The 24,163-nt window shown below is 49.5% G+C and overlaps 1 protein-coding gene across 1 annotated transcript in view; it reads right to left on the bottom strand.

Moving 5' to 3' along the window:
* nbas (NBAS subunit of NRZ tethering complex) overlaps positions 1-24,163 on the bottom strand; it is a 178,911-nt gene that overhangs the window by 129,027 nt on the left and 25,721 nt on the right. The window contains exons 18-27 of the mRNA XM_064340412.1: positions 23,672-23,809; positions 19,266-19,344; positions 18,709-18,813; positions 17,906-18,042; positions 10,459-10,545; positions 9,254-9,407; positions 7,721-7,906; positions 5,625-5,798; positions 3,761-3,894; positions 1,752-1,814 (exon numbers count right to left, since the gene is read on the bottom strand). Coding sequence (XP_064196482.1) covers positions 1,752-1,814; positions 3,761-3,894; positions 5,625-5,798; positions 7,721-7,906; positions 9,254-9,407; positions 10,459-10,545; positions 17,906-18,042; positions 18,709-18,813; positions 19,266-19,344; positions 23,672-23,809 — 1,257 coding nt within the window. The remainder of the gene's footprint in view (positions 1-1,751; positions 1,815-3,760; positions 3,895-5,624; positions 5,799-7,720; positions 7,907-9,253; positions 9,408-10,458; positions 10,546-17,905; positions 18,043-18,708; positions 18,814-19,265; positions 19,345-23,671; positions 23,810-24,163) is intronic.

The raw sequence follows: 24,163 nt of genomic DNA, 5'->3' as shown, positions 1-24,163 counted from the left end.
GGCACCCCACGGGGACTCTGCGAGGCAGCCAATCATCTCGCAGATGATTAAAATGATACCGAGGTGGTTTTTTTTTTTCCTTTGAAATACCTCAAGATTCTTTCCTGTCGTTCATTATTCATGAGCCGTCTCAGACTGAAGAAGCCACGGAAGTTTCCGTCGGAAGTTTTCCCGCAAACACGTCCGCACGACCGGTCAGGAATACCGCGATCCGATCGCGACCTCTCTCGACTAATTTGCTACCACGCCAGAGATAACTGCAGCCATCTTCTCATTACTAATAAAAAAAGGTTTCCAGATACCCTGCAAATCTGTCAATCATTCTCACAAGGTCGTAAAATCTCAAATTTACTTCACGCTTGACCGCAAACACAATATAAACACACGGACGTATTTAACGGCAGATTTATTACGATAAATAAATATCATTACGTCGGCTTTGTAGAGCTAAATCGCCATCTCATTGGCTAATTAAGAATTAGTACGAAAAGGTAATTAACGGTTGGTTTTAAAACATTTCAGCTTCCCTTTCCTGTGAAGATATTCTCACTCGCTGGAACTCATCTACAGTTCAGCATTTAATGTGGTATAACTTGGCTTCCCCAGATTGGTTTTATGCTAACGCCTCTTGCAGGCATTATATAATTGGATACTTTTCTCTCTCCGACACAGCGTGTGCTCAGTGAATTGTAAAGGAACCATGTAATGGAGTCCTGGGCTGATTTTTTTATTTTTTTTTGTAAAACGCTACACAGCGTTCAAATAACAGGGAAGAGAAAGCAACGGAAAGATAAAATTACAATCCACCATTCAATTATTAAAATTCAAATAAAGCGCGGAGCGGTGGTAATTTTAAATGGCGATGCTATTATCTTTTTTTTGTCTTTAGGTTTCGGTTCGGGCTGGAATTAGCTCACCGCGGCGGCGGCGGCGTCTGTGGGCCCCTGATGATTTTCTGTGCGAGTGAGCATTTCATCCCGAGCCCTCTTTTACTTCTGGCCCCGGTGCCGGTTCAGAGCGCTCGGCCCCCCCCCCACGCTTCCACACACAGGGCCTGTGTAGAGAAACGCAACACGATTTCCTCTTGCGTCAGGCACGGGGGGGCCTCTGCTTTTTAAAATCCAGCCCCTTTGAACGAGCAGTCCGTCTCTCACAGTGGGGCCTTCCTTGTGGAACCGCGCGCGATTCAGCCTCTCTGTGAAAGACCCGCTGCTCTGAAATGTGACTGGACCATATCTCCCGCACGTTTCCAGACTGCTACACCAAATTAACTACGGGTCCCCTTCCTTTAAAACGTGGTGCAGAATAACCCCGCAATCTCTAATAAACAGGCAGCACGACAGAATTCTGAGGACTAGGAATATAACCATGGTAACAATGCCCTTTATCAGCTAATCTAACTATGTTATCTTTCAGTCGTTCGGTATAAGACAAACTAATGTAATCCCCTTCATATTTACGCTGAATTAGTAATGTGTTGTGTTTCAGTAAAAACAGCAATATTCAGCAGTGACACTGACAGGCAGAATGCTGTGCAACTGCACCTTTCCACCAGCGAAGGCAACTTTGCTGTGAATTCAGCCTCCTCTGTGTGTTAAATCTGGAATTACTGCATCTCCGATTATCCGAACACCTGTTCAGCAGGCCGTCCCGGTCCCGCAGAAGCCTCAGACGCCAGGAGGATTACAGGCCCGGGCCAGGAAATTAAAGCGTTCCGGTCGGGGGGGAAGCGTCTCCCCCAAAAAACCTACCTGAGGTGCTTCTCCAGTTTATCCACCTGGTCATGGAGCGTCCTGGTCAGGCTGGTTTCGGTCCTGTCGTGGGGAGGGCACAAAGACAAGCCGGGATCAGTCACGCCGCGGCGCTATTCGGGCTGCCCGAAAAACACAAGTTTACGCCCCGCTTACGGCCCGCTAACCAGGCTCCCTATATACGGCGGGACACAAAACGAGGCGCCCGTTTATCTTACGAACGTTCCGCGCGGTAATTACCGAAAAATAGAACTCCCGGGAACAGGAAGATCCATTTTCCCCCCCCCTCCACATCCCCATCCCCAAAGGTCGTTTACGAAGACATAATAATTAAAAAATCGTTAAACGGTACTTTGTCAAAAATGCGCTACGTGAGCGCTGAAAAATATATTCCACTGACTGGTATATTACACAGACACTCAGCCCACAGTCCAGACCCCCTTTGTATTCCATGAGGAGACGTAAGCAGCTAGAGAGAGCACTGTTTGTCGTATTCGTCAGTTACGCACTATTTTACAGAAAAAAAACCAAAAACAAAACGCGATAGGCTGCCGCGGACGTGCTGGTGGGCCGCGGGGCGAACGAGAATCGCTACGACGCGGCCACAAGCAGCGGATCAGCTGTAATTAGAGCAGCCCTCTGGAAAGCGAGCCCGCAAAGAGAAGGCTTTCAGAACACATCACAGCCTCCCTTCTGTAACGGGGTCAGAAGGGCGCCAGACGCCGACCTTCGCAACCTAAAATCCAAAATCCCCCCCCCCGGGACAAGTCTTTGAGCTTTTTTATTTTTCGGAGGAACACAAAGGACCGGTTGGCCTCTGCAGTTAAAGGGTAATAAGGAGCAATTTCAGTCAATGCCGTACCGCACACAGCCACAGAATTATTTTCGGTTTTGTTTGTTTTTTATGATTTTTTTGTTTTTTGGCGAGAGGGCGAACGGAGCACAGCTGTGTCCGAAAGCGCTCTTCACACATTCATCTGCACGCCTTTGGGGGGGGGGGATCTCCCTCCAGAACACATCAATTTGACAAACAAACAAAAAAAAAAAGTAACATTTAGCAAACAGTTAGCGGGTGAAGAAAAAAGGAAATGTTGCCGGTCCAGAGATAATCGTATTGGCAGGCCCTGGGGCCCCTGGGGGCCCCTGCGTTGGAAGAAGAAAGGGACGGACATGCAGAGATAATCCCCGGCCAATCGGAAGAACGCCCACAGCTGCCCGCCCACGCCCCACGCCGCAGCAGAGCCCTCCCCCCCGCCGCAGCAGAGCCCTCCCCCCCGCCGGTCATGTGATGAGAACAGGGAAGGAGCCACGAGGCCGTGGGATTGGCCCGTTATGCGCCAGACGCCACGCGCGGCAAACCCGCCATCACGCCACGTTCCAGGGACATAAGCTACATGTTTACAACTCTCCCATGTCCCTCTCTTTCTTCCCCTCTCTCTCTCTCTCGCCCCCTCTCCCTCTCACTTTCTGAGCCCCCCCAGCCTTCCTCTCTTTCTCTCTACCTCTCTCTCCCCCTCCCTCTCTCCCCTCTCTCTCGCTTTCTGTGTCTCCCCAGCCTTCCTCTCTCTTTCTCTCCATCTCTCTCTCTACCTCTCTTTCCCACTCTCTCTCCATCTCTCTCTCTCTCTCTCTCTCTCTCTGACACACATCAGTGTGTGACTGGTGACTCTCTCTCTTTCCCTCTCCCCTTCTCTCTCTCACCCCCCCTCCCTCCCACTCTCTCTCCATCTCTCTCTCTCTACCTCTCTCCACTCTCTCCATCTCTCTCTCTACCTCTCTTTCCCACTCTCTCTCCATCTCTCTCTCTCTCTCTCTCTGACACACATCAGTGTGCGACTGGTGACTCTCTCTCTCTCTTCCCCTCTCCATTTCTCTCTCTCTCTCCCAGACACACATCAGTGTGTGACCGGTGAATAACTGTATTTGCTCCTGTGTTCGTGTTAGCGTTAGCACGGCTCAGCATCGTTAGCATTAGCGTTAGCATTAGCATTAGCGTCCCAGCGCTTTACCCGAAGCCTCGCTGCGGGAGGCACTCCAGCACGTCGTAGCACAGCGACAGCTGGTCGTCCCGCTCGCAGCTGTAGACGCACTCCAGGGCCACGGACATCAGCTGGTCGTGGTCTCCAATGATCTTCTGCTGGCACTGCGGGGAGGGGGGGCAGGTCCACTTATTACCACTCAAACTAGCACTGCTGCCATCTGTGTTACTATAAACATAACATCACTGTTACCATCACGATAACCATCACAGTCATTATCACATCACCATTACCACAGCATTAGGCTACATTAGGCTACATTATATCACCACTGCCATAATCATAACCACAACCATGGCAAATACTATTACCATAACTATTAGCATATCATGACTACTACTACCAACATTAGCATCACTATTACTATTACAATGACTATCACCATCACCATAGTTACAAAAAAAAAAAAATTTTTTAAAGAATTTTAAGGTAGCACAAAATCATAAAATACATAGCATTTTATTTTAGGCGTGTCCCCAAAAGACACTGCAGTCAGCTGCTGCTTCTTGGACTACAGCGATCGCAGGCGCCCGATTGGCCGGAGATATCAGTTATGAGGCGGGAAATGATGCAACAGCCAATTACGTGTCAGCCAGGCTCCTGGCCAGAGGCAGCGCAGCCCGGCACAGTCTGGCTTCCGCCGTAACGGTTTTTCATTTTCGAAAAAAAAAAAAACTGCGAAAACAAAAACCTCCAGAGAAGCGCCGCATTAGAGGAACCCTCATACATAGTTAAAGCCAAGCCCATTCCTCATTTTAATAAACACGGAATGAACTGAAAAACATTCGCTTGAAGACTGCGAGGATAATAAGGTGCTGTATAACGACAAAATGGATGCACTCGGTTCGGGTTTTAAACTCCGCACGAACAACCGCCCGGTATATAAACGAACGGCGCCTCGATCTCTCCTCAGACTAAATGCGACGCGCTGTACTCGTGTCAATCGTCGTCACCTGCCCACCGCAGATAATGAGCCTCGATTGAAACAAATGACATTACTTCACTTCGGCCATTACGCTGAGAAATGGACAGTAATCTAATTGCGTTAAATTAACTTCTGGGTAGACCCGGCAATTTCGTCCAATTAGAATAGCGAAGCGTAACCACGAACCGCCGAGTATCAATTCAACACAGCCCGCACGAAGTAAAAACAAATCTTCAACCGCCCCCGCACCCCCACCCCCTGCTGCAGTTCGAATTTGGACTACCCCCATGTTCCTGGATATAAAATTTTTTTTTTTTTTTTTTTTTTAAACCAAGACCATCTATTAGTCTGAGAGTCATTTCCTAATCAACTCCCGGGGAAATTGACACAGCTGCGCCCGGACTGTAAATTCCGCCCTGATGTGTTTTTCGCTCGGCCCGAAATGAATCCTCGCGGACCGCCAAGGCACCATCGCCGGGGCCCCTAAATTTCAGATGTATATTGCTTTTGTTTTTACACATAAAACAGCAAGCCTCGCCACAGCTGTGGGGAAAGGGGGGGGGTTATAGAGCATTGTAATGGCTCAAGCCCTCTCTTGTCGGTAACAACCCCCCTCCACCCCCCCGTCCCCCCACCCCACCCCCCCCGGTGGCTATAAATTGGGTCCGGGGGATGAAATGGAGGCAAGAGCTATGGCAAGAATGCACTTTGCCGCTAATGAGCTGAGGGCTTCGGGAATGGATTTCCGGGGGGGGGGGGTACACAGCACAGCGCGGGCAGTTTGCATTTCGAAAAATAAATAAAACTATAATTTCACCCAAAAAAATATATATATAAATTGAAGTTTAAATAAAGAGCCGAAGAGAGGCCCCCCCCCAGCAGAAGTTATTTTCAGACGCGGTGACTCACGTCCGGCTTGGAGTGCTGGAATATTTTGAGGGGTAAGGTGAGGTCCTCCTTGGCCAGCGTGACCAGGTACTCCCGCAGGAGGGCGTCGGCCGAGCCCCCGTCCTGGCTCTCGCAGCGATGCAGGAAGGGGACCATCCACTGGTAGGCGTTCTTCACGTACCTCTCCTCCGGCGACTGATGGGGAGAGAGAGACAGGGGGGCGGAGTCAAACAAGGCGGGCCGTCCTCTCCGTTCGACTGTCAATCACCAGTCCCGTAAGTATATGTACAGCCTACAGGGGGCGGTGTAGTGTAGAGTGATGGTCAGGAAACGCGGTGTGAAACGTGGGAGGTTGCGGGTTCGATCCCCGTCGTGGCACTGTGTACCCATAGGCAAGGTTCTTTTACCCAGATTCTTTCAGTGCGGTGCTCTTCAGCAAGGTTCTAAACCTGGATTCCTTCAGTACACACCCAGCTGCATAAATGTGGTTCTGGGTAAGAGCATCGGCTACGTGCCTAAAACTTAAATTTTTCTAGCAAATGAGAAATCGGCTCAAAGGGAGTCTAGCACGTGGAAGGGCTCTCCCCACCCCCCCCCCCCCCCCTCCAAAACTTAAATTTTTCCAGCAAATGAGAAATCGGCCCAAAGGAGTCTAGCGCGTCTTCCCTCCCCCCTCCAGCCCCCAAATTGAAATGTAAGGCGCGCTGAAAGGGAGATAATGAATTGCCGCTCCACAAACACCCCGCTAGTCCGCGCGCGTCTGCGCTGCTTGTCGCTGAGCCCGTCGGCAAACAAACAAGCCGCGCTTGAGCCCGAGGCAAAGCCCGCCGATGTAATTATGCGCTGTCAATGTTTGAGCGCCGAACTCCGCCTCTTAAGAGTCTTAGAGAAGACACAGCCGCGAGGAGAGCTGAACAAACGTTAGCGCTCGCAGGTAGCGCTCGCAGGTAGCACTCGCGTTTACCGCTGTCGTAGCGATGTTAGCATTGTCGTGGAAAAACGCGAGAATGTAAAGGAGCGAGGTGTCGAGTTCAACAATCAAACAAAGGATGATTTTTTACAAAACAATCCTCGCTTTCAAAATGAACTGTTATTCTATTGTGTACCCAACCCACCATCCCCCCCTCCCAACATACAGCACCTTCTTTCTCTAAAACGGAATCACATATTTTGACTTTTTACAGCATTTCTTTCATACATTTAATTTTCTTTGAAATACCACATCTCACAACAAAGAACTGTTTCGAAGTAACACTGAAAATTATTCAATGTTTCACTGCTGAAATCATACCTTCTGGTATACTGCAAACACAAGTGAGTTCATTCAAAGAAAATGCATGTTCAAGAAAAAAGAAGACTTTGGTCTTTGTGAATTTATAAAAGATTTTCAGCAAATTTCAAACCATGCATGCATGAGAATCCTTATTTGCACTGTTTAATTCATAAGGCTAAACAGTTTTCTTTATTTTGCTTGCACTGTGTCTAAATTTTAATAGGCACTTTCTTTGTATCAGAAACCAATTTTACCTCCTGGCTAACTATCATTAATAAAAATACAGCTATCAAATTTCTCACAATAATTTTTTTACTTAAAATATCACATTGTAATTATTTGCATAATCCAATTATATTAGCAGCAGCAGCGATTTTACCAGACGGCAACATGTATATACAGCACAATTGAAAAATTATCTCCACACAGAGAGAGAAGTATTTAGTTTGACCTAATTCAGCTAGCCGTCTCACCGTCTCCGTACGCGCGGCTAAAAATAGGCGTTTCCGGGGCGTCCCGTGTGGCGCAGCCCGTAGGGCGCTTTCCACGCGCTCGCCGCTCGCCGCTACGTCGGCGGTTCGAGTCCGACCGCCGACCTTTGTCGCACGTCTCTCCCTCCCTCTCTCTCTCTCCTCCTAGTTCTTCCTGTCTCTCTACACTGTACTGTCTAATAAAGCTGAAAAAGCCCCCCCCAAAAAAAACATAAAATAATAAATAGGCCTATCCCCAGTCTGTCCGGTCCCCGCATGGCTAGCAGGCCTATCCCCAGTCTGCCCGGCCCCCGCATGGCTAGCAGGCCGCACGTTTTTGCCGCTTGGCGCGGCGCGGCGGCGCCTGGACGTACGTTTTTCATCAGCAGTCGGAGCTTGTCGATGTCCCTCAGCTGCCGCAGGTCCCGCAGCGTCAGGCTCAGCTCGCAGGACGCCTCGTACACCAGCGTCTCCAAGGTGACCAGGTCGTCCCCGAGGACCTCCAATCCCGGGACCTCCCTCTCTTTGCCCAGGCGCACGAGGGAGAGGGCGCAGTCCACCTGGAGACGGACGGCAGGAGCAGCCAATCGATGAACAGCTGCCACACTGCCCCCCCCCGGATGACAGTCACATATTCTCTCTGCTACCAGGTCAGGGCCTTTAACACGAGTTAACCACTGCCAGGGGTTTTCAAATGGCCCCGATTCGTTTTTACTGAACTGAGCAGTGTTAGCTGCTGTGTATGTGCAGTGTGTGAGTGCGTGTTTGTGCGTGTGTGGGAGTGTGTGTGTGTGTGTGTGTGCAGTGTGTGTGTGTATGTGCGGTGTGTGTGTGCGTGTGTTTGTGCGTGTATGTGCATGTGTGTGGTGTATGTGGTGTGTGTGTGTATCTGAGTGTGTGTGTGTGTATCTGAGTGTGTGTGTTTGTGCGTGTATGTGTATCTGAGTGTGTGTATAACTGTCTCATTAATACACATATTTTGACTGGAGCAGGCGCGATGCCGTGTGCTGTCAGTAAGGCTCTCTCGTGTGAGGAGGAGCAGAAGGCCGCAGCAGGCAGGTAGGAATGGGAATGAGGCTGGGATGTAATTAAGGCCACCGCCATTTTCACATCAGGACGGTCTGGGAGCTCCTCCACAGTCTCCCCGGAGAACGCGACGCGCTCGCCGCGCTGATGGAGATCGATACCACCACCCCAGCCTCGTGTCTAATCGCTCACGCTACAGCCTGAGATCATTCAGCTCAGCTGCTTTAATGCACGGCCAGGTTATTTCTGACAGACGCACACACGTGCACACACTCACACACTCGCACACACGTGCGCGCGCACACACACCCACAAACATACACAAACAAACACTCAAACACAGACACACACACGGCCACAGGCAGACACACGCGCACACAAACACACACGCGCGCGCACACACACACCCACACACATACACTGACACACACACACACACACAAACACACACGCGCGCACACACGGCATAAGACGATGAAACCATATGAGGGGTGAAAAAAGAAACCAAGTCATTACAACAAAGTGTAGGCAGATCAAAAGGACTCTCTCACCTGCTTTCAAATGCAGTTCAGTGCTGGAGGACTGTAATGCAAAGCCAGCTACTACAGTGTAAGCCCATCCAATTATAACAAATATAAAGGCAATTAAACCTCTTAGTTGGGGGGTGGGGGGGGGTGATGTGCTAAGTGTGCATTCAACCTCTGACAAAGGTAATGGTGCTAGTGTGAAGGGGAGCACTCTGCACTAGACAGGGTGGGGGGGGGGGAGGAGTTTAATCACCACAGCAAACGCGGCGGAACGTTCCGGAATGCTGCGTGGCGCCCGTTAAAATCGCCGTGGGCAGCGCCCGCTCGTACCGCACCTCCCCCCGCCCCCCTCACCTGTCGGGAGCAGCTGTCGATGTCCTCGGCCCGGCTCAGGTACCAGTCCGTGAGCAGGCTGACGGGCGGGTCGGCCGAGCGGAAGCGGAGCAGCTCGGGCTGCTCCTCGTACAGGAACTCGTCCTCGTCCTGAGCGTCCGGCTCCACCGCCGACCTGCAAGGGGGGGGGGGGGTGGGGGGGGAGAGAGAGAGCGCAGACGCCCGCCAAAAAATCTTAAAAGGCCTCAAAGATGAAAAGCAAACAAGACGTGCAAAATCCAAATATTTAATACAAATCGGAAGGGGACAAGCATTCCATACAAGAGCTGCTCCATACATGTTTTCCGCGTGGAGATTCCTGTAATTAACCTGCCGATTAATTCGACCTCCACCGTAAAGCACTGTTAACTGCAGATGACAATGAAATTAGTGCTGCTGCTTCATCTGCGCAGCTAACGCACAAGAAAGGGGAAGAAAAGGCGCTTCTGGCGTTTATTACCAGTCAGCTGCTTAATCAACACCCTACCTGTGTAAAAGACGAGCGCGGGTTTCTAACCTCGCGCAGCGCCCGGACGCACTGGAGACCACAGCTCCCCGTCATCACAGCGCTGATTACCTCAAAGGCAATGTTAGCACGATAATTAGGCTAATGCTTCGTTTAAAAAAAAGAAGAAAAAAAAGAAAAAAGAAAAGTTGAGACGGTTCCTCAGTTAACCTCGCCGGCCCGACGCGAGCTGAACGCGGTGATGAGAGCAGCGAGCTGCGAGCGGATGACGGAGTGTTACGCTCCCTCCGGCTCCACTGCTGGCGAGGAAGCGCCGACAGGGGCGGCGGCCCGCCAGGCGAGAGGTCCCGAAAACCGTCGAACCCGCCCCCCTGTCCCTCCTCCACCTCTGGCTCGCTAACGCGCCTCCTCAAGCAGCCGGATGCCGGGAGAGGATCCAACATAAAACAAGTACTGAACAACAAGCTAACAGTCCGTATGAGTGCGGTGGGGTAATCAACTCCCTGAGGTGTGACATCACAAACGCGTGATTGGAATGTTCTTAACTCTGAACATTCTGACGCTGACGTAACAGTCGCTGCTGGTGACTGAACACAACGGAGTTCTAGAACACTGACTTAGAACTCAGAAAAAAGCAAAAAAAACTTCCAAAAAAGCTACTCTTCAATTGGTTAAGAACAGGGGGGCTGCTGCTGCCTTTGGGGTTTCCCTTTGGATTCACCTGCATTCCGGCTGCTCGCACCAGTCTCTCTCTCGGTGGCTCTGCTCATCCCAGGGGATCAGCCTCAGGTTGCCTCGCTCATCCAGGCTGCGGAGAGAGAGAGAGAACAGTCATGAAGAGCATCGAGCAGGCAAAGCAACACCTGTGTCTGGAGAGGCACTGGATCTGTCTACTTTAAAGACGCTCATTTTATATGCATTTGAAATAGACAGCCAGGGTGAGAGAGAGAGAAACAGAGAGAGAGAGAGAGAAACAGAGAGGGAAAGAGAGAGAGAGTCTGACAGAGAGCGTGTGTACTTTTGTGTCTGTGTACACGTAAGAATATTGGAAAGGTGTGTTAAAGCTGCGTCTGTCCCAACCCCCCCCCCCCCCAAAGGGCCGCAATGACAACAACCCCCCCCCCCCACCCCCCCTTCACCCTTAAATATACCAGGCCTGCTTTCTTGCTTTCTCCTCTGTTCTGGATGACTGGATCCCAGCCTGGCCCATTACAGTGGCCTGCGGTGGGGAACCAGAAGAGGCCCGCGCTGCACCGTTAACGCAATAAATAACCCAAACATTTCAGCTCCGCTTCCACATTTTTCTTCTCCCCGACAACGACACCGCGGAGATAAAATAAAAACACACCGAAAACCGCCATTTTATCACCGGTATCTGCGCTGAGCAGGGACGAGCCTGAAGCGGAAATATGGGTGAAAATGGGGGGTTTTAACATGGTCGTGCATCCTGGTGTTAAGGGGGGGGAGGTTATTTCATGAACATTTGCTGACATTTCATAGCTCGAGAGAGAGAGAACAATATGTGCAGAGTGTGCATGTGTAGTGGACGAGAGCAAACGACGCGGTCTGCGCCCTTGAAAACTGCACTCCCTTTTCTGGCACGGTAAGAACTCGGTAACCGCGCGAAAATCTGTTAACCTTAATCACACCAGCACCTTACAAAAAAAAAAAACACGAGGAAAGCACTTCGATTTCCCCTGCTTAAGGTAGAGGGGCGTGGCCCAACGTGCGGTTTGAGTATGCACGAGCAATGGAGCGGTCCCAAAATAAATAAATAAATAAATAAACAAACAAACGAAAAGAGAAAAAAAAATCGATGCTCAGCTGCATTATTCAGTGGGTGTAGCGTTTGATTTACATCCAGCCGGTGTGTGTGTGTGTGTGTGTGTGTGTGCGTGTGTGTATGTGCGTGTGTGTGTGTATATGCGTGTGTATGTCTGTGCGTGTGTTGTAGCTGGGTGTGTGTGTGTGTGTGTGTGTGTGTGTGCGCGCGCGCTCTGGGTTTTAATGCTGGGGTTGATGGGAAGTTCCTGAGCTCCGCACCGGGGTTATGGGCCCGAGGGCACCGCCGCCGCGGCCCCCACTGCGCTTCAGACACAAGGGGGGGGGGAAGGGAAGGAACGGCGGCGCTCTGTCGCACCTAAAGCGGCACCGCGCACCAGACGTCTGCGCGTCTGAGGCCTTCCCCCGCGGCGGGAAGGCAGATGGCGGGGGGTCGGGCCGTGCGCACGAGAACCTTCCGGAATAAAGTCGGGTCCCAGCGGCGGCCGACGGGACGGGAGCGGCTTTTTTTTTTTTTAACAGCGTGCCCCCCCCCCCCCCCCGGCTCGTGATGGATGCGTGCCGGACACTCTGCTGACCTCCGTGGATTAGAGAGGAAGGAAGGAAGAGCGAGATCTACAGTCGATCGCCCGCCCCTAAATCCAGCGTGGCGGCTCCATTACCAGAGCATTAGACGGGGGGATGAGGGGGGGGATTCAGTTGTTCCTCCCCGCTCCGTTTCGAGTGTCCCAAATGTAATCCCATAAAAGCGGGAGAGGTGCAGTGCCGCCCCGTGCCAGGGAGGTCTGTGGGGAAAAGGAGTGTGCCATACACAGGAATCAGCACAATTAGCCTAGTTTTCGAGCTGAGCTGCTCGTCCTCGCATTTCGTAATTTGTACAATGCTTTGATTACCTTTGACCTCAGAACCGTAATACAGGAAGGAACAGAAGGTAGTTTAAATGATGCAAACAGTCCTGTCGGTTTTTAATTTTGTCCCTCTGTTTTAATAGCAGTAACAAACCATCGCATGGCTTTTTTTTGGGGGGGGGGTAATACAAACAATATGAACCATGGTACTTCTCGTGTTTAACACAATAAATTTGCTTCTCATAAAAAGAAGATAATAACAAATAAAAAATGACACAAATGACTGCCTCCCCGCTTGAAGGATCCCACATAGTGTAAATTTACAACAACAAAAAAAAAAGTAGTTATTTATGTGCATTTCCAATTTGTGTATTTTCTTCAGGTCTCCTGTTGATAATCTTATTAAACCCAGAGACTGGATGTGATTGAATTCCACACTCCGTTCCTTCATCCTGCTGCGGCCTTCCGCATCAGACGTTCGGTTTCGCTATTCTCTCACGCGTAGCGACTTCACCTTTAATTCACTCCGCTATGTTCTCTCTCCGTTCGGCATCGGAACCCTGAGATGAACCATTCATTGGTTTAAACCTGCTTTGTGTGGTCACTGCTCATTTCTACAGAGACTAATAATAATAATAATGATGATGATGATGAATATATATATAAATAAATAAAATTATTATTAGTAGTATTATTCAATTATTTATTATTATTATTATTATTATTATTATTATTGTTCATTTATTTCATTATTTATTCTGACTGACGGTGTAGTAATTACGATGAAAACAACGCTGGCTATGTGGCCAGTCCTGCTTAACTAACGCCTTCCACACAGTTTCGCAGCCTTTTCTGTTGAAGCGGCGGGAAAATCAATTCGGAAACGGCAACTACAGGAATCGATGCTAAAAATAAAATAATTCAAAACGGACTCGGAGACATCCGTAACAACGAGAAAGCCGATAAAGCAGAGGGAACAACCGAAACGAGCGCCAGGGCTGGAGTATTTATCTTGGGACGGATCCACTGTTTGCTGACTCCACCGTAAACGCCGGCAAGCTATTTTCCGAGTATCGACTCCACGAGAAAAAAAAATAAATACATAACAGTGTCGGTTTGAAATCTCCCTTTGACCGGTTTCCACCTGCACTCTCTCTCTCTTGTTCCACTGTCAAAACACGGCCAGGATCCGTCCGGATAAGAGCCCAGGCCCCCAACCTTCACTCCGCCCCGTCATCCCTCTGTCTTCAAAACGCTATAAATGTAACATACTGTCTTAATCAAACTTCGTAATTGCTTTTAATTATAAACATCCAAAATAGGCTTAAGCAGCCACCCGGTTCAAAGGAGTTTTACACCCTTCTCTAATTAACATTTGCAAAAAAACACTTTTGAAAAAAAAAAAAAAGTTTCTTGACAAAACCTATTTTTGCCAGTGCTGCTGGATTTTTAAATGACACTGCGGAACAGGCTAAGTGTCAAACGCTCACGGTTATCGCTCTACTTCGTTTGCAATCAAATTCAGAAACGACAATGATTTCCCAAGCTTTCATAGCTGCACTTGGAAATGTCAACCACTGCAGTGCCCATCATTTCCGAATAAAGTCAGAAAAAAAATAATAAATGTGAATTCTCCAAGGTTGCCAGATGCAGAATTTTGAACTGAAAACACACTTTCAACTTTCTTTTTCAATCCTTTTAGGGACCAAAAGTTATTTTATTTTCTCCCTCTTTTATTATGTGACTGAATAAGGGAACAAGTGTAAAACCAGAACACAGGTCATTGTGCACTCATGTGCGATGTCCTGCTGCTTTTATCTAGTTGGTGTCTTCAGCTGTTGAGCATTACCTCATGTAATGGGGTAGCCAGCTGCTGGACATTACTCATTGTAACGGGGTAGTTAGCTGCTGGACATTACTCACTGTAACGGGGAAGTTAGCGATAGAGCATTACTTAATGTTACAGTATGGGGAAGCTAGCTGTTGAGAATTACCTCACGTAATGAGGAAGTTAGCTGTTAAGCATAACCTAATGTAACTGGCCAAATGTAATCAGAAGTATCCATTAAGCATTAATCTAATCTAATGACTCCCCTAATGTAATGGGGGAGTTGACTGTTGTGCATTACCTATTGCAGTGACTCCCCTGAGCATTACCTAATGCATTGACTCCCCTAATGCACTGGGGGAGTTAACTGTTGCACATTACCTAATGCAGTGACTTCTCTAATGTAAAGAGGAGTTGACTGTAGCACATTACCTAATGCAGTAAGATTCCCCTAATGCAATGGGGTAAAGGGTTAGGGAGACATGTTCACACGGGGGAGCGAGAGTAAAACTGAGACACAGACCATAATAATCCCGCTCGGTCCGCCCTCGGGCCCCTGAATGGCTTTTCATTCGCAGGAGCCTGGGCTCAGACCGTGTCCTTTATACTCCGGAGTATATCAGCGTCGGCCACACCGCTCAAACCCTGCTTCTCCCAGCTTCATTACAATGCACAGATTACGCTTTAGAAGGCCAAACCCCATCGCGGGGGGGGGAGACACGGCGGCGAGGGAGGGACTAATCCGTGGCAAACAGCCGGGGCGAAGTATTCGAACGAGGACACAAATATTTCCATCGCGCCTGGAGGAAGGAGAGCGGGAAAAAAGGCTGGCAGAGAGAGAGAGAGAGGCGGAGAGAGGCGAGGTTCGCTCGTAAAAGAAAATCCCAGGATTCCCTGCAAACGCGCCGGTTTTATGACCCTCCTTTTCACGACGGTCGCGGAAAAAACTCTCCCTTAGCAACGCGGCGGGCGGGCGAGTCCGGCCGCGTACGAGGCTAAATTTACCATCAGGGAGACTAAAAAGAAGGTTCTAGAACAGCAGTATTTAAAAACGTGACTTTCGGCGACATCCTTCGCTCATCTATGAACCGTGTCCTGCTGTAACAACAATGATCACAATCGTAGCTAAAATAACAATAAAGAAAGTTATGAGTAACTACTAAATGGTAAATGGTAAATGGACTGCATTTATATAGCGCTTTTATCCAAAGCGCTTTACAATTGATGCCTCTCATTCACCCATTCACACACACACTCACACACCAATGCCACGCAAGGTACAAATCAACTCATTGGGAGCAATTAGGGGTTAGGTGTCTTGCTCAGGGACACTTCGACACGCCCAGGGCGGGGGATCGAACCGGCAACCCTCCGACCGCCAATCAAACTCAAACTAAGTGTGCTCGAACTAAGTTTCTCTTTTTTTTCCCCCCCACAAAAAAAGCTAATGTAAAAGCTGTTTTTTTATATGATATGAGCACACCAAGAATAAAATGAAGTGTGGAACGCGTGTGAAAATGGGAGATTATGGGTGAAGTTACTCTCTCAGTGTGAAGTGTGAAACCCCCGCAGGGTCATGGTTTCTGTCGGGTTTTTACGGTTTCTTTTAAAATCTGCAGCCAATTTAGGCCTTGGAAACCAGGTGTGCGGACATAATTTTTTTTGTCAATCGTTTGCTAAGACGAATCGCAGGAAAGACCTTAAAAAACGCACTGGGAGTTCTCCTGCTTTGTCTCTGAACTGATCTCCTTGTACCATCAGTTGATTTTTGCATTTGTCAACAGGGAACTTGTTCTTTTTCACATTTATTCAAATTTGAGCTACGCTACAGCGACGCTGCCCTTTTCCTGATGATGCCAAAACAAGAGGGCTGTTTGGTAAACAGCGGCTCTCAGGGAGACGCCGGCGGCGCTTGGTTTAGCCGGGAGGAAAAGCAATCATTGGCTCACATCGGGGAGTGATGTCAGCACAGCGGCGACTCTGCCTGCGAAAGACGTGCGTGTGACAATTCGACAATTCCAAAACAAATACAAAAAAAACAAAAAAAAAAAAAAAACGCTGAGATGTGAGAGAGTCGATGGGGGTTAACACTATTGATATAACGTTATTGGATTTCTGATAACATTCTGCCAATTTCGGCATTCTTCGTAATTCACAGACAGTAAGGGAAGAGATAAATGCTTGGACTGAAATTGCGTTGACAGATATTTGTAAATGGCTTCATTGCCATCGTTCAGCACGCTCAATGACGAAGCAGCCATTTTTGAATAGGGTGGGTCAGTGTCATAGTGAGTACACAGGAACTGGAGAGGGTAGGAGGGGCCAGGCAGTGAAGCCTAGGAAGTAACAGGAAACGGCCTCTACTGCGCATGTTGAGGGCAAAAGCGCTCATTGGCTATTGAATTGAGGTGATCTAACTGTCTCATTGGTCAATTTCTTTGTGATAATAAATTTCATTATGTGTAGCGGTTTGTAAAACGATGGTCGTTTCAGTCGATAAGTCATGAGAAAATGTTTATATTAAAATGTGCATATTCTATTGCTCATTACATATTTTTACAATCCGCTTTTCATATGAAACTTTCGATCGTAATCGAGCTTCAGAATACCATCGTAGAAGTTTTATTTTGCCTTCCAAAGTCTGACATTCCCCATTCACTTAAATGGGAGCTCCAATGTTTCACCCTCAACACATGCAGTACAGGCTTACTTCCGGGACTTCACAAACTTAGTCTAGTTAAATATTCATGTTCATGGTTAGTGTGGTCGACAGCTGCAAAATAAGATTTTGGGGGGAAAATAAAAAGGAAACAGATTTTGGCGTGTCCGTGCAAACGTACAGCGTATACACAGCGTACCGATTTTAAAATTAGCAGCCGAGTCTCAATTCCTCTCCGAATTCCCCATCCCGCATTTGACCAATAATCTAATTCCGCTGCCAATGGCTTTTATAGACCACAGTTCTGGCGAGAGGAGAGAGAGAGAGAGAGAGAGAGAGAGAGAGAGAGAGAGAGTCATCCGGCACATTGAGCGGTTTTAAACGGTAAGGAAGAGAGCAAATTACACAAATTTTCCCCTCGACGGAACATCACAGACCCGCCATCCCCCCGAAAGACCGGGTTTAATAATCAAAGCGCGATCGCTGCTTTGATCGCCGAACGAGCGTTTAAGCCAATCAGCCGAGCCCATTTCCTAAAACTCCTTCCACGGACACTTGAAAAGCACATATATGCACTCCGGCTTAGACAAATAAGACGCTCTCTATATTGCGAGGCTAATGTTAGCAGCTGATGTGTATCACTGAGGCACTTCATCTTAGTGAGTAAGGGCAAACACCGGCCTAAATCAGTGGCTGCCATCCCCATTCCTGGAGATGTATCGTCCTGTAGGCTTTCATCCCAACCCTAACAAACAGACACCTCATTGGACATGCTGGAGATCTCACTGAGCTGCTAATTATAGTAGAATCAGGTGAGCCAAATTAGGGTCTGAAATGAAAACTTATAGGACGGTAGATCTCCAGGAACAGGGTTGGGATCCCATTGGTCTAAATAAGTACATGTGTCAACAAAGCAAAACACTACTCTCCCCCCAATTAATTAACGATTTATTTTTTCTCATACTCACCATTTATTAATTTACCATTTATGACTTTTTTTGGCTGGCAAATTAAAAAAATCACTGGAATGCACGCTGGGCATCTCTCCTACCTGGCTTCGGGGAGCAGTATCGTGTATTCGTGCGGAGACGTCGTCTCGGGGAAGTTGTACAGGACAGCCAGCCGATGCTTGAGCAGTTCCGATCCGTGATAAGTGAACAAGATGTCCAAGGCCTGCACGTTGCTCTCCTGGAAACAGAACAGGGCCGGGGGTAAAGCACGATCCCTCCAACGCAACATCGGGCGTCCGGGGGAAACATCGGGAGCGGCGAGACGGAGGCGGGAGCCAATTTAAAAACTTTAATCGGTGGCGAGTTTCCCGCTTCAGAAAACCGCCACGCCTCGCTCGCCTCGTTCAAACGCAACGTTTTCCAGCCTGGCTGCTCGCAAAGAAAAAACAAAAAAACATTATGTGTGCAGGAAGATATTTCAAAGGACTAGAAAACAGTTTTGCCTTCAAGGGGGTGAATCATTTAAATTCAAGGTTTAAGGACCGAGACACACACTCATTCTCTCTCTCTCTCTCTCCTCTCTCCCTCCCTCTCCCTCTCCCTCTCCCTCAGCCCGCCAGCCGTTTGCACAGGTTATTATTTCGGTGATGTTTCTATAAAGGATTCCATGCCGTACGCGCTCGCAACAGCCGAGAAGAAGGTAAAGAGGGGGGGATAAAAAAAACGGAGGCGGCGGGTGTTTCAAAGACTGTAACTGCATCCCGCAGAACGCAGTCTGTGCGATTAACACGTCGGCCTGGATACCCAACAGTAGCATGCAACTCTCTCGCAAGCTAGAACGAGAACACAAATGAAGTAAGTAAATGGGTAAGTAAACAGGTAAGTAACCAGGCAGGCCTCCTACCCTGGCGTAGGTCCTGGCGGACAGCAGGATGTTCTGATTGCGGAACTTCTTGAAGAAGTCGCCGTCGTACCGCTGCTCGGCTGCGTGCGGCCCTCCCAAGATCTCCTGCGGGTTGGGAGAGAAAGCGGGTCGTCACGGCGCTCCTGCTCCGCTGCCCCCTTCCTCGCAGCGGCCGAGGACGGCGCCCCCTAGTGCGCAGGAGGGATGGCGGGGGGGCGGAGGGGTGGAGGGGTATGTGTTGTATATTGTATGAAACTATATTTCCCTGTTATGACCACAGTCCTGGACCCCATGCCCTCCAAAACGCTTTTTCCTTTACAAGTGCAGAGCTTGTGTCAGGGTATACGTATCAAACATAATCCCACTCTACTGCAAACCACTGGCCAAGGAATGATATTCAGAGTCACACTGCATATTCTGTCAAACCACAAACCCTGAAATACAGGCTTTACACGCTCACTGTTGAACTGGTCTCTCTCGTACGGTCCAGACTCAAGTCCGGATTCGGATCGAGCGAGAAAATGGAAAAAGCACAAAATGGCCGCCGGCGCCCTTACCTCGTACGTGGCCAGGCGGTCCAGGTAAGAGAGCAGCTTCAGCCGGCTGCGACACAGCTCCTTCTGCTCCAGGGTCAGCCTGCGGGAACAGCGGCGCGTCGTCACCGACGGCGGTCTGAGTCGCCCGGTCGCCCCGCCACCTTGTTCCGTTTAATCTCGCGTTACCCCCCCCCCCTGTTAATCGCACCCTCGGCCCCGTAGATTAAGCGCGCGCCCATTAACCTGCTAATTCGGGAAAGCGCCCACTTCATTTTTCAATTAAGAGTGAATGACCTCACCGCAGCGCGCGGCGCTATCCTGTTCATCAGGAACCCCTTATCTCCATCAGCCGTGTTATTATTGCTCGTCCCCCCCCCCCCCCCCCCCCACCCTGGAACACAAATCGCTGAACAGTGCCACTGTCAGTACGTAAGAACGGGCATCGCTTTAATGAGGAATTAGCTTAATAATAAGAGGCACATTTCTTATCCCCTGAGCGGTGAAGGGACAAACAAGCAACCGCAGCAAAGCTGAGACTCATTAGATCCAGGCCCTAAACTGAAAACCCCTAACAGGCCTAAAAGGAGCTTGTGGTTGAACACACTATACTAGGTTGTGGAGGAGGGGCGTGGCTACAGGGTCTAAGGGCAGGGGGGGAGTGGCTAAGCCGGACTGCAGTCGCAGCTGAAGGCAGCTAGACAATCACAACTAACCTTTTTGTCTGCTCAGCCAGTGAGGAAGAGGAGCACGTTGCCCTCGGCGGCCTGTGTGTTTGTCGTTTTAAAGACGCACTGCCTTAAAAGGATGGCGTCCATCGCCATAACAACCAATCGCATTACGCAGGTACGTGTCTTAACATCGTCACCTGCCCCCCCCACCCCCCCCCATGGTGTGCGCTCAGTGCGTCTGCCCCCGTCCCACAGTCTCATTTTCGAAAGCTTATTATCACTTTACACGCGGCTTAAAATGAAAGCCGAGCTCCAATTAGATTCCGAGCGCAGGAGGAGAACAGCGCGGGCAATTAATGTCCCCCGCCCCCGCAGAATCACCCCTAATGCCCCGGCAGCTCATTTCTCCCCTCCCCGGGGGGGGGCAGCGGGCTTCCCTGGGTCTCGGTATAATTAGGCAGAGAGCGGGGAAAGCCTGCGACCCGGCGGCAGGGGGAGGCGGGACGCCCCACCGAACAGGCAGGTGCTCATTAGGGGGATCATTGGCACTCCCGCCGCGTCTCTAGGACGGGGCCTGTTTCGCGGGATTTGGGCTGGGAGGGGGCGAGAGCAGCGGGCTCCGTCAGAGAGAGAGAGAGATCCACCGGCACCCAGAGGTGAAGGGGGGGGGGGGGGTGAGAGAGGGAGGGAGGGAGGGAGAGAGGGGAGGGAGAGAGCAAGCGAGGGAAAGACAGAGAGCAAGGGAGAGAATGTGAAAGGGAGAGAGAGGTAGAGGGGGAGAGCGAAAGAGGGAAAGGGAGAGAGAGGGTGAGAGCGGGACGAGAGAGAAGGAAATAGAGGAGGAAAAGTTTGGAAGAAGAGGTTGGAGAGAAAGAGGTGGGCGGTGGAGAGACAGACCCTCGGCAGGACTTCTCATTTCCTCCAGCCCTGCTGTGGAAGTGGAAGGTGCATCAGCATGAGACACCTCTACAGCTGGATGTACATCGTAGAGTGTCGCTTGACCCCGAAAATGACTTTTTTTAACCACTTGTACTTTTCACTTGTTTTACATTAGAGTAAAATGATGGCCCTTCCATTAAAACTTCATAAACTTTGACTTGCACACCTACGAAGACTCGTTTTTTGGAGTAAATCCCTGGTGCGGAAAGTTCCGCATACCCACACCCCTTCTAGAGGGTCACTGCCACTCAAGTCCCAGGCAGTAGAGCCGGTCGAACCCTGCCTGCTCTGGAACGTCTCCTTCAAGGCATCTTAAACAGGAGCTTCTTTCTCCCTCATTTTACTTTAATGATCCGTTTATCAGCCATCAGCTTCCAGGCCTGTTGCCAGGCGCTGGCTGTCCTCCACGCTCCGCAGTCTGTAAAGTGCTTCATCTTCATTAAAACGCAACTCCGCACAAATCCCTTAGAAGATCCCGATATTCTGGAGAAATTTGGGACTCTTCTACGCGTCCCGTGTAGGAGGCGACGATCGTGGGAACATTTAGGGAACGTCCGCGAGGAGGCGCGCTAAGAGGTGCCGTGAGAAGTGCAGAGGGGTTCGGCATCGCCCCTACGAAAAAAAGGAAAACCTGGCTACATTAGCCAGGGAGCGGAGAGGAGCAGTGGCTGGACTTATTCACGGTCCTCCATTTCAACCTACATTTCCGGTAATCCCAGGGGGGCCATTACAGCCCTTCCCCATTAGGGACTCCTGATCCGAGGCAATCCACCCGCCTGGACGTGCTCCACCGCGGACAACACTGACCGCTCCACTGGAGCCGAAATGGCCTTTTACAACTCCAGACACACTCCAGTGGAAACCGGCTTCGATCGACTTTGTAATAGCAGTGTAGTTAAAAACAAATTAAGAAAATGACCCACCAACCCCTCCCCCCCCCACCTCACTCCTTCTTTTTCTTCTTGCTGAATACACTTTGGTAAAAAAAGTTAAATATTTAACACAGAGGCCCAAAGGCCTTACGTTTTGTTCAGACTTCCAAAGTTTCCAAAGAGAAATCTGCTAAAAAAGAGAACTTGATTATGTCCTAATGATCAAATGCCACGCTTTAAGTGCTGACCAGTCACTAATACTTTCTGCTTCAGCACTTAACATCAAGATGACATTTCACATTTAACATGTGGGGAGGAATTTTTCGCCACTACCTGCAAAATTTAAAAAGGGACACGGGTGTGTACGTTTGTAAGAGGAGCACGGGCGTGTGGTTATTCACTTGGCTGTTCCGCAGGGGAAGATGAGCAGACATTTCCGTAGCATCACAGGCTGGATGCGGCTGTTATCACCCGCGCGATCTTTCCCTCCGTTCCCACTCATCGTTAGCTGCTGACGTGCGGCGTCAATTAGCGCTACTTTACTGACGAGCTCGCGGGGAAAACGGCTCCGTCGGACGAGGCCTTCACCGATGTTTTTCTTCTGGTGAACGCCGTACCATTAGTCCGCGGAAAAAGCGTTCATGGATTTTTTTGTAATCGCAAACGGCATTTCATTAAGGCCTCCCTTGATAACGGACAACAGGGACTTAAATCACCCCAAACAGATTCAGCAATAATCTATAAAATGTTTTTTTAATTTTTTTACATCCTACCCCCATTGATCTAATGTGCAGCGCAGCAAAAACACCAGTGTTAAATCTACACCAGAAGTGTTAAATCAACTCTAACCGGGACACTATGTACGCCAGAACCTGGGTCAAATACGTATTTGTTTTGGATTCAAATACTTTTCTACAATTTACTGATCTTGTCTGGTGACTTGGAACCAATGAAATACTCTCAAAAAGTGCAAACCCCTCCCGCCTTCTGGTCATATTGGCAGACCCAATTACACCAGGCATGATCAATAGAGCACAGAAAAGTATTTGAATCCAAAACAAATTCATATTTGACTCCTGATGTACACTATTGGAGTTAAAAGTACTCCGTTGGTGTTGATTTCACACTGAGGGTTTTTTGCTGTATAGGTGGCATGCAGACAATGGTGCTCACAAAAACATCACAATTCTGGGCAGGGAAGGGGCGCGCTCGATACGAATCCCAGTCAGACACAGACCGCAGAGGCGAAATGGATTATCCAACTTAGGACGGATCATTCCGCCAATCCAAATGCTTACACGTTCTAAGCCAAGGTTAAAGACGCATTAGAGCAAGAGAAAATAAACAGCATCCTCGATGCCCGCGCTCATCGGGAATTCTCCGTTCCAACAGCCTGTACCGGCCTGACAGCTTGAGTTATCCGAGCGATATACACGTCAGAGGTCACGTTTCTCCGGGAACGCTGCGGAAATGTGTTCATAATTCATACGCGTTCGTAAAAACGTGCTGGGATGAGTAAGCTAGCAGAACAGCTGAGCCTAGCGCACTCTGCTACGCTGCCACTGGCACTCCGAGCCTGCAGTTCTTATTTAACCTCTCCAAACGCACTGAGACTCCTTAGTCACTCCGGACGAGGGCGCCTGATATATTAACAATTTGAAGAGCAGGCTACTTTGGAGCGTTTTTTCAATATTCTAAGTCAGTGTTCTAGAACTCCATTGCTTTCGAAGTCATACGAACATTCCAATGACATATTTGTGATCTTACACCTTAAAGGGTTAATGTAACATAACGCAACACAGCAGACGCAGCTATGTGGCGAGATGCAAGACACCGTCGTACGAGGGTTTGCTGAGGCAAGCAGGCTGGTCCCCCCCCACCCCCACCCCCGGCCCCTGTGCCGCAGTGGGCTGGATTGGGCTGGGCTGGGCCCCTCCCCCCTTTTTACCTGCTGAAGTCCACCTTCTTCAGGAGCTCCTCCCTCTTCTTGGCCTCGTGTTCCTTCTTCCTCTGGAGCTCCTCGACCGGAGAGAGGAGATCCTCGTAAGGAGCGTCCTCCACGTCTACATCGCCCGGCAGGATGAATCTGCATTCGCATTCATCGGACGGCGGCAGCGGCGCGAGAGAGGGGGGGGGGGGGGGGGAGAAAGAAGAAGAAAAATCAATGTTCATAAATGCACCAAACAACCTTTGTGCTCAGAGTCAATATCAGATTAACAAAATCCATCTTTGAATTGTCAAAATGGCGGCGTTCGCCGGGCAATCTGAGAGCTCCGGGCCTGCCTCGGAGCCACAACCCCTATAGATTTATTTCCACTTATCTGTGAAGTGTGGAAATGGGATTGCTTTTTATTATCAAAAGACAGGGGGAGAATAATCAGGGAAAGGCGAGGCGAACCTAAAGAATTCTATCTCCCCCTGAATTTTAACAGGTTTTTTT

This window comes from Anguilla rostrata, chromosome 6 (genome assembly GCF_018555375.3).
Source record: "Anguilla rostrata isolate EN2019 chromosome 6, ASM1855537v3, whole genome shotgun sequence".
NCBI lineage: Eukaryota > Metazoa > Chordata > Actinopteri > Anguilliformes > Anguillidae > Anguilla > Anguilla rostrata.
This window is presented reverse-complemented; position numbering and strand designations above follow the sequence as displayed.